The 13321-nt window shown below is 33.3% G+C and overlaps 1 protein-coding gene and 1 long non-coding RNA gene across 2 annotated transcripts; one reads left to right on the forward strand and one right to left on the reverse strand.

Annotated features, from left to right (window-relative positions):
• Window positions 1-2177: 2177 nt before the first annotated feature.
• On the forward strand, window positions 2178-3594 carry LOC125468910. The gene is made up of 2 exons (XR_007251262.1): window positions 2178-3131; window positions 3445-3594. It is a non-coding gene; the product is annotated as an uncharacterized LOC125468910 (long non-coding RNA).
• A 1060-nt stretch (window positions 3595-4654) lies between these two features.
• LOC103948366 (glutathione S-transferase DHAR2-like) lies at window positions 4655-7052 on the reverse strand. The gene is made up of 6 exons (XM_009359378.3): window positions 6885-7052; window positions 6689-6779; window positions 6384-6527; window positions 5794-5911; window positions 5538-5678; window positions 4655-4882 (listed from the first exon to the last, which is right to left on the reverse strand). Exons 1-6 carry the CDS (start codon window positions 6940-6942, stop codon window positions 4793-4795), a joined length of 642 nt encoding a protein of 213 aa, XP_009357653.2. The 5' UTR covers window positions 6943-7052; the 3' UTR covers window positions 4655-4792.
• Window positions 7053-13321: the final 6269 nt, after the last annotated feature.

A 13321-nucleotide genomic window follows, 5' to 3' on the forward strand; every position in this document is an offset into this window, starting at 1 on the left:
ATTTAGCATCAATACAATGTCCTACTTTTTCAGGAAATTGAAAGTTATATGGGCCGTTTTACTCTCTTTCAAATAGTAGATTTTTCAACCTTTTTTACTCGTGCTAGTGCCCCTAGAAATTCTTGGATTTCTTGCAATATGAGATTTAATGATATAACTCTTATATTCCTCATTTTTATATTGATAGGGATCCCCATTCATTCTTAGATTCCCGTCACTACAGATTGATTGTCCCTACACCCTTCAAAATAAGTGTGGTAGAAGGAAGGAGGGAGAAAATGAACCTGGAATTAATGTGGATTTCTTCCGCATCTTTACTTTCAATCTTTTTCGTCCTTATTCATCCTTCATTTCTTTCTTGTATTCTTTATGAGTGGTGTTATCCACACACTCATTTTTACTCTTTACACACCTCTCTCAATTCTGACCGTCGAATCGAATGAATAAAAGAAGATCAATACACAAAAATTAACAAGGATGTGTTAGAAGTAAAAATTGGTGTGTGAATAACACTACTCTTTCTTTATTTCTAACTTAAAAATAAAAACTGAATCTGAAAAAATCAAATGATTATCAAACGTGCCATGATTTTCCAATTAATGTAATTTACAATGCAAGAGGAGAGATCACATTGTACCACCTCTCTAATTCAAGCATAACCTACTTGTATATCGATAGACACCACTTTATTAGAGAAATAATACAATGTGATATCCTTAGCATTACCACAAGCACCAAATACATATGCTGAACAAAAACTAAATAATAATTGAAGTGTCACAAAAAGAAGTTGGATAAACTTTATTATTGATGTTAATTGTTTAGGGGGAGGGTGTATAATAATGAACCGGATCCTCATTCCTCCAATCACGTTCGTTCATCATACATCGTGCAGTCATAAATTATTATAATTTTTTATTATTTAAAATTGAATATAAATTAACGAAAACTAATTACATGATATACGATGAATGAACGCGATTTAAAGATCACCAAAATCCTTACAAAAGAAGATCCGAAAAGGATCCTCATTCTATAATAGTGAAGCAAATAATGCGGGGACTCCAACATTGGGTGTCGTCGTAATCACATAACTTCCTTTTCTTTCTTTTCGTTGTTTGTTTCTTTGTTTTTTCACCATCTTAGTTTTTTGTGAAAAAATCTCGACTGCCCCATGTGGTTTTAGAAGAATAAGAATAAATCTTTCATAGTCACTGGTTAATGCGAACACTTACTGGTTGAAAAAAGGTAATGTTAGGGAGATTAAATTTACAAATCAAATCATGTGTCATTAATAGAAAATAAACACATTAATCAACGGTTAAGTAATAATCTAATTATTAACTTCCATGTCATTTAGTTTATAAATTTAGTTTCCCTAATTCATTGTCACTTCTTGAGTACAACTTTCAAAAGAAAAATGTCAAATACAAATTTGAAGGCTTACGTGGCAACGTTAAATTTTATTTGCTCCAACCTATATGCTTTTTTCTTATTCAATTAATATTTGTAAAACCCACTCTTCAAAACTAATTTTCAAGATTTATGATTGGTGCATTATTAGGACCTGCATAACAAAAAATTAAAAAAAATAATTTGACATAAAATTTTCTCATATGTGAAAATTGGCAGCACACAATCTCTACGCAATTAACATAGAATTAACATATTGGTTAAAACTTTTATCTACCTTCAAAATTTTATGACGTGATATTCACTTAAGAGTTGACATCTCTAATATTAGAAGGTCAGCAATCAATTTTGGTGTCTCAAGACTTCTCCAAAAATAATTAGACCAAAATAACCCTAGAACAAAAAAACGCATTAACTGAAAAGAAATACAAAAATTATTACTAAGGGTAGTTTTGTAAGAAAAAATAACAATTCTTTTTTAACAATGGGCTTAGCTTCACACTAATTATTAGACCAAAATAATGTGATTCAAATTCGTCTTTGGCGAGAATCAAACATAAGACCTCTTATTAACTAATGAAGAGGAATACCACTAGACTGCAATACTAAGCGACAAGAAAAAATAACAATTAAAAGAGAAAAACAGAAGAAAAAAAAATTAAACTTGAAAAAAAAAAAAAAAAAAAAAAAAAAAACCCTGATCGTTAAGGGACTCGAACTAAACTGCCACAAACTGAGATAATAGAAAGGAAAAAAAGAAAAGAAATTGAAACGCAAAAAGGAAACCTGGTCATGGAGGACTCGAGAGTAAACTGCCGCAAACTGACAAAAAAGATAAATAAAACTCCCGAGAACTCACAAATTCACATTGAGTAATTCACAAATCCAGCATTAGAGAAGGAGGGAAGAACATTGGTCGTTCCTGCTACTTCGAATGGTTTGAGTAAATTTTTGTTTTCAATTCATGCTTTGACGCTGCCAACAGTTACTAGACTCCCGCACAAACATAAATTATGCATCTATATACATGCTGATTGGATTCTATCAAGCACTTTTGAAGAAAGCCATTTCATGACTCTTGAGAATCCAACTTTGTTTTGCAGGTTCTCCCTTTTTTTTGACTAAAGAAAACCTCATGGCCTCTTCCCATTCGTGCTTCGCCTACTATGTTCATGGTTACATTCTGCAATCTACTTGCTTATTCCTTCAGGAACTTCTCATACATTAGTGGTCTTTTGTCCTTTTCATTTGGTAGTCAATGAAACTTAATGTTTTTTTTCGTAACTCTTTTTGCTTTCGAAGTTTCCTGCTCGGTTAAATATTTGTACTAAATTCTTCATGTTGTTAAGATTGGGTAAATTTAGGGATTCATGATTGGGTCCGTGGTTGAAGCTCTGGAAAAATAGCTTAATCGGATCTACAGATGGGAGGAATACCTTTTTTTATTTTTTTATTTTTATTTTTTTAAGGAAACGGTAGTAGTATTCATTTGACAAGTCAGTACAAAAGTTCACTCGGGGCAAAGAACAATCCAGTAGGATACTAGGAGGAGACCCTAACCATTCACAACACTGACTCACAGGTAGACCTAACCATGCAAGACGATGAGCCCCCCCGTTGGCTTGACAACGAATTGGGTAAATGGAACTTCAATGACTGACGGAATAAGCACTTTGATATCCTCCACAACGAATGGGAGGAATACCTTGCAGCAGCGGGTAAAGTTTTATTTTTATGTGCAGTTTTTAAATTACTTATGCATTTTTTATTTTTTATTTTATTTTTATCTATTTTGCCCATATTCTGCATTTCAATTGTGTTCATTTAGTCTGCATTTTCTGTATTTTTCATTGGCATAGGTATTGCAGCGCCTCATTTTGTGGGTTTTTGTAATTTTTTGGTATAGTATTTTTCTGATTGTGGTCTAAGGAGTTTTTGTGTAGAAGGAGATGTAGTGTTTATCTATTTCCCAACCACCTCCCACAGCCACCCGGCTATTCTCTCAAATTCTTCTTTCATTCCCTCTCCCAGGTTTCCACTCCACCTTTTTCAGAGATCAGAGATTGGTGTGGTATGAAAAGGGATGTGATATGTGAGAACTGAAATTTTACTTACCTCCATTTTTTCTATGCTTTTTGAAGAATGGGTTTGATAGAAAGGAATCTAATTGCTCTGCAAATATGGTCGTGCCTCTAATTGTTTGCTTTCTCTTGGGTGCCTCGGATTGTTTGCCTTCTCTGCCGTCCGATTAGCGGCTAACATTTTTTAGAACCTTGTCAAAGATAAAATATGTCTAGAAAGATAAATAATGTCATTTTTTTTAAATAATACGTGTATTATAAGAATTAAAAATATGCAAGTGGCGGTTTACCACAATGATGGAAAGATGTTGAGCCTTTGCATGATGACGTGAGTTCAAACTCCGTCATTAGCTAATCTAACATAATCTATCGTTTAACCAAAAAAAAAAAAAAAAAGAATTAAAAATATTCTTTATATGCTCAACTTCACTTTTTATTAAAACAATTTTTAATGTTTAAAAGGGATCTGCTGTGTGGAGCTCATTTTTAAAATATGCAAATATTTTATTTTTATCAAACATTTTTTTACGGCTTAACTTAAAAGTGAAGGAGTTCTGGTCGAAATAAAATTACCAAAGGGGACCTTAATATGGGTCTCCTCTCTATCTCGAAAAGCACGCGCCTAGCAGGCATTTACCTCAAGAATTACTGTTGCACTACTGAATACTGCACCAAATAACAGCTTCTGTTTTACAATAAAGGGCTCGTTTGGAAGAGAATAATAAATGACCATAATCACTACTCCCATTTGTTTCTCCCCTAAAATCACGTTTTAAGTAATTATATAGAGAAGCATGCTTCTTTCCAAAAGTGATCATCAGAGAAGCACGGGGAAGGTGGTTCTGCAATGAAATGAGTGTAGAAGGAACGAAAATGTAAAAATCATTACCGAGGGTGAAAAAACAGTAGTTAGTCAACATACTCTGCATAGATTTTACCAAGTAATAAATGAGCACCTATTCGGATTCTCTTTGTAAAGATTCAGAGAATCCTTTAATCGTATCCGTTCATCGTTAATTGTATGATCAATTTTCGTCAAGTACTATTTATGTTTAATTTTAAATAAAAAACTTAAAATAATATATAACTGCACGATGTACGATGAATGAACAAGATTCGGGATCCTCATTCCTGAGTAATAGGCTTAATACTAATAATAATAGACGACTTAAATAAACACATTTATTAGACACGGGAATAACCCGATCGAGTCAAGTTTAGGTTCCAAGTCTGACATGCATAAGTCTTAACCCTACACAACTAAACTTCAACAGATGAGCTCATAATCTAGGACCATTTCATGGATTCACCTTCGGCTCCCATCCTGCAATCACATACTTCTCTTCAGCAGGAGCGGTCTTCGCGAAAGATTCCCTTGAAAAAAGCAGCTGCAAAAACAGTAATTTTAATGAGAGAAATCAACAGTGACGAACAAGATCATCGAGCGAGACAGATTTTGTGTGTCCGTTATTCTGGTAACAGCCTAAATGCAAGTAACGTCGATAATCTTATTTGCGGTACTGGATACTTTTCCGTCTCAACAAAGGTAACGCTCACTGTTTGGATTTAGGATTTGTGATGAATTGGGATTCCCGAAATCTTATGTACGCTCTAGTTCTTACACATTGAAGAATTGCATTGAAAATGATTCAATGCATCAAAGTGCACAAGCACATGCACATGGAAATCAACCAACATTCCCAAAACTTGGAGGAGAAAGGGAGAGAGAGGAACAACACACACAGGGGTGTTTTGAAGGGAGAGGAGAATTGCAATCTCCTAATCGCACGGGGGTTAAAATCCACAGAATAGTCCACAAAACTCACTATGCAGAACCACATCTTATGTGTTGCATCACGAATCACAACAGATAACGAACAGAAGTAAAAGGAGCTTCAGAACTTCAACCGTTCAGCGCACTCTAAAAACTTACTAGAACAAAAATTATCTCCTACTTAAAAACATATACACTGAACAATTGTTTAGTGGAAGACGCAAAATATAAAGCTCCAGTATGCAGCATCATGCATAAAAATCTCATACCTCAGTGTACTTATGGTAATGGGTCAAGTCTGCTGGAACAGTCCACTTCTTGAAATGACCGAGAGCCACCTTGAGATGGTACAGTTTTGGTGCCAAGCTCAGATCCGCAGCAGTGACCTTCTCCCCAGCAATGTAAGGACCCTGGTTTCATTCGAAACATATTACAAGTTACAACATGTTTCAAAGAAAATACAAAGAACACAACTTTTTAAAAGAAAACCTAACTCTTTCTTCTTTATGTCGTAAACGGACATACATGTGCCTTAAGATGCTCATCGAATGCCTTCAGTTCAGCAAGCAAAGCCTGTTCTGATCCGTCATTGGGATCCTTGCTCTTCAAAAATGTCACAAAAGATCCGAATATCTTTGATCCCCTGCAAATTCACAACAAAAAGATACTGAAATATTTGGCAATAAAGACATCCTCACAAATTCAAGTTTAGCAAAGCATCAATCCAACAGGACATATCAATTAAAGTTATTAGCTTGACAACTGAAAGAAATTCAAACATAAAGCATCTACAAGGTTAGAGCTCTGATGTTTACCAGGTCAATAAACATTAATCAAATCAAATTAAGACAAAAGGATCGAGGAGCCTACAGTAACAAAAGAACAAATAAAGGCCTGCTTGGGACTGTTTCAAGGAGTAAAAGCGTTGTTGACAATGTTTTGCAGAAACAACTTGAAAGTGCTTCTGGGTTATGAAGAACTTCGGGAAGCACTTCCAAGTGTTTCTCAACTTGTTCATAATAAAAGCACTTCTAGCAAAAGTGTTCCTACATAAACAGTTTCCCAAACGGACTCCAAACAACAATGTGTGTGAGAGAGAGAGAGAGAGATCATACACAGAAGCAAATTCAGCAGGAGTTTTGAGAGAAGGCTCAGGGTATTTTTCCTCAATGATCCCAACAATGACATCAGAATCAGCCACCCATTTGTCATCAAACTTCACCACAGGCACCTTCCCCTCCGGATTCACTTCCGTAAACCTACAAATCACCAACAAAAACCACAAACCCGATTCCTCAAACACAAAAAAAAAAATAAATAAATAAAACACATCAAAATCCATTGAAAATTCAAAAATCACACATTTCCATCTATGCCTGCATGTATTTTCGGGCTCAAAAATTCAAAACAAGAAAAATACCAGTGGGGTTTGTCGCTGAGATTGATTAAGTGCAATTTGTAGGGCACTTTCTTCTCCTCCAAGGTCAGAAGAACCCTTTGGCTGAAAGGGCCTGTCAGAAACGAAAGATGGAAAATTTTACCAAATTAGCAAAATTTGATCAAACCCCAGAAAGGAAATCGAGGGAAATAGAGAGAAATGTGAAATGTGAATGTACAGTCGCCGAGAAGATGAGGGGCGCCGAAGGCGGCCTTGACAGCAACCTCGAGAGCCATCTGAGAGCAGAGGAGAACGAGAGAGTGAGAAAGAGTAGAAGAAGAAACTGAAAGGTAATGGCGTAATGGGGCTTAACAGTGATGGAGTGAGAGTTGATCAGCTTTGAGGGTTATTTAATATATTAACGCGTAGGTCGGTGTACGCTGGCCTGAGCTTTAATACACTTTGCATTTAAAATTGGTGGGGGCAGATTATTTGCCCTCCCACTTCTCATGCATTCTTGTTGATGTGGTCACAGTTAAATCACGTTAACAATTTATATTATTATTTTTTATCTTATTATCTCTATAAAAAAAATAATATAAAATGTTGACGTGGCTTAACTGTGATCACATAAAACAGGAGGGCATGAGAAATGGGAGGGCAAAGAATCTGCCTCCAAAATTGGTACATCACCTGTCAAAAATAATAGAAGGGATTAGAAAAGGGAAGTGTTATTGGTACTTCAAAAATATCATTCTGCATTCTTCCTCACAAGTGTATTTTCCTTTCTTAATATAGAAAGTTTGGAGTGTAGAATAAGATTTTTAGAATGTTAATAACAATTCCCTTAGAAAATACCGGTAGTTTCTAGAAAAAAAAAAATTCATATATTAACATCATTTAACTATTTGGCTTATTAATTGAAATACCCTATGAAATTATCATTTAGTTTGAATTTACCTTTTTAAATTGGTTTTGTTTAGACATTTTCAACTATTTTGATCTCATTTCACTCCATTCCGTTAAAGACCTGTAAAATTCAAGTGTATTTTAGACTTTTGTTATTACACATCTATTTACCTCTAGCATACGAAATAAAACAATCTCAATTTTTTTTATTACTCTAATTCAAATCCATGAGTTTTTGGGGGGTTTTTTTAAAAAAAATTAATTATTGTCACTTAGTATTACGGTTTAATGATATTCCTCTTCACTTGTAAATGAAAGGTTTTAGGTTCGATTCTTGCCAAAAGAAAATTTGAACCATATTATTGCTAGCCCATTGTGAAACTAAATTCACACATCCCTTGGTGTTGATAATATCGTTTGTTAGAAGAAGAAAAATTTAATTATTCGATTAATAAAAAATTCCTAGCAACAAAATCATTATATCAACCACATAAGGATTACATTTTTGTTCTTAGAGTTATTTCACTTGCAAAGTATCATATATTGGCTCGAAACTTTTCACTTGCAAAATACACATTACAAGAGAAATGAAATATGATCAGCCTATTTCAAGATATCTTTTTAATCGAAATTAGTCTAACCATAATGATTTTAGATCAATTGAAAAATGATTTTAGATCAATTGCACAAAATATAACCTAAAAAAAACGTTAAGCTATCATATCCAGAATACTTCCCCAAAAAAAAAAAATCATCTAAAGCAAATGTGCATAGTTTGCAATAACCAAAAGTTTCACATTGTTGCTTATAATTTTTCTATTGAATAAGTTATCTTAAAAAAGACCCTCACTTATGGGGTTTGAATTAAAGTTGTCAAAAATGGAATTGAGATTGGTTTAATGAGTAGGCTCGAAGTAATTTGATGTGTAAAAAATAAAAAGTCTACAATACGCTTATGAGTGAAGTGAGACAAAAAAAGTTGAAAATGTTAGTTTCAGAAACAAAGTAAGACAAAACCAGTTTTATAGGATCATTTGAGACTAAATAACAATTTCAAGAGACATTTTAATTATAAGCCTAACTATTTAATAAGTTGTAAATGGAAGGATTTTAAAAACTTTGAATCTTATTTCACTTTACTATAAGAATTTTAGGTTTTAAACTTTTGATTCGATTCAATACCCTCCTAACATTTATTTTGTGCCACAATTTACTGCTAATTACATCATTTGCAATTCACATAACCAACTTTCAGAAACACATAACAAAACTACATTTACAAAGAAAATCAGTAAAATTATAAAATAAAAAAATTGGTCAAAGGTAAATTAAGTTATTAGAAAATTAAAGAGAATTGAAACTTAACGCATCTTCAACAAATTCAAACGTCCCTGACTTTGAATTGGTAACTACCACCAGATGGATCAGTAGTTGAAAATGAATTTTAGGCTTGTATTCTACACGGTAAATTTTGGATTCAATATCTGTTGTAGGTGAATTATACGATGATGGATAGAAAGATACAAATATTTCTATGACTTTCAGAAATATGAATTGTGGCGGCAAACCACAAGTTGTTCCGTTTAGAAAACTACACTTTATCTTGGCAACGACATTTGATTTGTCCATTTAGGTCGTTATGAGTCACCAATATCTTTACATTCCATTCACATTTCTGCATACCGGAATTCGAAATTAATATTTATTTATCTATATATAAAGCTAATGGAAAATGTGAATAATGATTTTGATGTCACCAAGCTTCAACAAAAATATTTGGACAAAAATATCTCCAATACAAAAAACTTCAAAAGCATCTTAAAATAATGCATCAAACTATCAAACATAAAGCCAATGGAAAAGGTAAATAGTGATTTTGGTGTCACCAAGTTTGAACAAAAATAATTGAACAAAAATGCCCCCAAGACAAAAAACTTCAAAGACATCCCAAAAAATACATCAAATAAGGCAGGGGCATTTTCATCATTTTAACGATATTTTTGTAATAATTAAATTTTTATGGTTTTTTTTTTTTAATTAGTACCTCATAGTAGACTAGCAATAATGTGATTCAACTCTATTTTTAAACAGGTTCAAAACATCTTAAGAGACGTGTGATGCCGATTATAAAAAAAAAGTCATTTGCACGCGGATAATAATGTAATTAAATTAGTTGTCAAATGATTTGTTTTTTAACAAACGATATTATCTACACTGGTGGGCTTAGATTCACAATGGGCTAGTAATAATGTGATTCAATCAGTTCTTTTTATTAAATATTATTTTCTTTATTTTTAAACACGTTCAAAACATCTTAAGAGGCGTGTAATGCCGGTTATAAAAAAAAGGTCATTCGCACACTGATAATGTGATTAAATTAGTTGTTAAATGATTGTTTTTTTTTTTTTTAACAAACAATATTATATACACTAAGGGAAAATGGCTGGGTTTAGTCTCATAGTGGGTTAGTAATAATGTGATTCAATCAATTGTTTATTAAATATTATTTTCTCTATTCTTAATTTAAATTTTATAGAGACCGATTTTATTATGTGAATTCAACTACTTTAATTGGTTTATGAGAAGTTTCTTCTAGCATGATCTAAGATTATTCATTTACTTCAAATATTTGACTTTCCTTTTGTCAATTTACGTATATAAATATATTTAAAACGTGTAAGTCGCGTGTAACAAGCTGTGATTTAAAAAATGTCTTGTGAGCGTGTGCATGAACGCTAGTAACATAGAAAATGATTACTCTTTTTTGACATTACAAATCACTATGAACATGGTATGAATGTTGGCTATATACATATTACAACGTGACCCTCATTTCAACTGCCGTTTATATGGTTACCACCAGGTAATCGGCGGTTGGGTGCAACAGCGTATCTGACGGCGGCCGACTTCATTGTATTTTGGCTAATGTTGTTAATGCATCTTACTTGCATGACTAACAAAGATAAATTAAGTACATACAAATACAATGCATGTGTAGCATGATTGCAATTGGTACAAAGATTTTGCGGTAAACTTGCCACGATGTAACTATAATTCGAGTATCACGAACGGCCACTTTTAGAAGTTCAAATGTTTTTAAAATCTCAAAATTTTATTAAATAATATGATAAGATGATTCGAACACAATCTAAAAATTGTTTAAATAGTCTCAATAAATGCCAAAGAAAAATAAAGCGGAAAATTACAAAATTCCCAAGAAAAACCCTTTAAAACTCAAAATCAATCTTTAACCTACTAAATGATAATAAAATGGCAAAAATAATCTTTATTGTCAAAAGCTGCAACTTGGAATCGCTTCATCGTTTTATTTCCTTCGCACAGCTATTTTCGGCCTAAATTTAATACTGAAAATTCAAATAACATTATTCATGTCGGAATTTAGTTTGTTGGTCTGTTTCTCCAATCTCATATCAATATTTCAAAGATTCTAACACTAATCAAGTACAAAAATTATTTCGCACAAGCACATAGGTAGACAAACAAATTTTCCCCACACAAATCATAGTCTCTTAAAACCCTTGGACCTAGGGCTGCCCGTGCCTAATTTTGAAGAAACTAGACTGGACCGGAGTTTAAGAGAAACGAGCCGGGTACATCATATTTCATTACAGGAATCGGATTGAACCCGACCCGTTACAAACGGGCCGATTCGGGTCGGGTCCATGGGTCCTTGGGTGATAGGTAATCATTCAATCTCGGCCGTTCATTATAATTAGAAACGGGTCGGTCCGGGTACCCGTTTTTCAAAGTATTTGGACTCGGCCCGCCCCGTTTGTTCTCTAAAATATTAGGAACCGGCCCGTACCCGCCCCGAACCGTGATTACCTGCCTCGACCTGCGGTACCTATACTCATTTGCCCACCCCTACTTGGACCAATTCGTAAGTGGCTATCTACCATAGTGGTGAAAATGAGTGTTATCCTTGCACCACGGCATGAGTTTTGTCAGCTCCCTAACCTAACATCTAACCTAACAAATCTATCATTTGACAAAAAAAAAAAAAAAAAACCCTTAGACCAACTCCAATGGTTGGGTTAAAACTCAAAAGTTAAGTTTTAAACTCACCTAAAACTTATTTGGCTAAAAAAAAGGGTTTTTGGTTAAAACTTAATTTTGGCTAAATTTAGCCCAAAAAATGAGCCAAAGTTAGTTGTGGGACTACGTTGCTGACGTTGTCAGTCACTTGCGGAAAGATCAACGACTATTTTGTTTTAATCGGACGTTCACGTGGTTGGATTGTTGATATGATTCTCCAATCTTACGTCAACATTTTAAAGTATTCTACGCACTAATCATAGTAAAAATGTTATTTCACACAAACACATAGTTAAACAAACAAATTTGCTCCACACAAATCACAATGTATCTTAAAACCCTTAGAATAGTTTCTTCAACGAGAAAGAAATTTAAGATGTAAACATAAAATAGCAAAAGAAAAAAGTTGAAATAAGGATGGATCTGACATGCACCCATTGAAGCATGTTGTCCTAATCTTAAGCCTCTTAAGTATTTGCTTTATGTGAGAATATATATCAAAAGAAGAGCAAAAGCACAACAAATACTGTTGAGAGCAAAGCCATTGGAGTCACTTAGTTGTCAATATTTTCAAAGGAAAACTAATAAAAATGGCTTGAAAACTTTGAGTTTTAATGATAAGGACCAAATAAAGGGTAAAGTGAATAGTACTAGAATTGACTTTTTAGTGTAAAAATATAATTTTTCGTTAAAATAAACAGTATCGTGAACTTTTTGTTAAAACTCTATTTTCAATAGGACATATTCCTTTGCATTTCCAAACAAGACCAAAGGGCAGGCATATCATCATGGAAATGGAAAACGTGACTTGGTTTTTGTGGTGTTCTCTACTTTGATAAAGAAACCAACTTTTTTCCATGAGAGGTGATGGTGATCAATGATATGGCCGTCCACTATCTCTCACATTTTCCCTTTTTTTTATTTTTTTATGAAAAAAAAAGTGTTTGGGCTCACCACTCACCTGACAACTAAGTTAGTGCAAATGATACAATTGAATTGTTGAGAATTACTACAGGGTTGTTTAGTGGTTGATATAAATTTTATGTTCGTGTTCTTCACGGCTCATCTTGAATTCGATTTTTAGCGTTGTTGAACCACATGATGTTTTCCAGAAAATGCCAAAATATCTATGTGAGTCTTTCCGACTCTTGACAAGATAGATTGTCGTGTTTCATCATTAGCTAGTCCTTTTTTTTTTTTTCATTTTTATTTTAAGAAAAAAAGAAAAATTTGTTGAGTGGAGTAAATTTTATATTTCGGTAATATGTGTAGCTTAATTTTGGGTATACTAGGTATATCTTGTGTTTACTTCTTTATTTTTTATCTTGCTCGAGCACACCTATGGATGTTCACTTCATCTCTAATTGATTCAACTTTTGACATCAATAAAGTGAAAACTTGGACATCTATGCCAAAATCATTGATTTAAGATTCTATTTCCACTTCATTTTTCTCTTTCTTTGTATGTGAAATAATTCCAATTTCTTGTTACACATATATGAACAATGTTTCATTCCCTTGAACATAGTCGGGTTTATAGTTTCGATACTTTATACTTACAACAAGATTTCGACTATTCACAAGATATTTTTAATAGAAAAAACCCCTTGATAATCCGATATGACGATACAACTACCAAGCCGCAGTACACCTAAACGATGGCTAGAGGAAATCAAAATTAGTAGAGATTCAAAACTTGTATGAGACATA

Source organism: the organism of the source record quoted next, unplaced genomic scaffold (genome assembly GCF_019419815.1).
Source record: "Pyrus x bretschneideri cultivar Hongxiangsu unplaced genomic scaffold, Pyrus_bretschneideri_v1 Contig4, whole genome shotgun sequence".
NCBI classification, from domain to species: domain Eukaryota; kingdom Viridiplantae; phylum Streptophyta; class Magnoliopsida; order Rosales; family Rosaceae; genus Pyrus; species Pyrus x bretschneideri.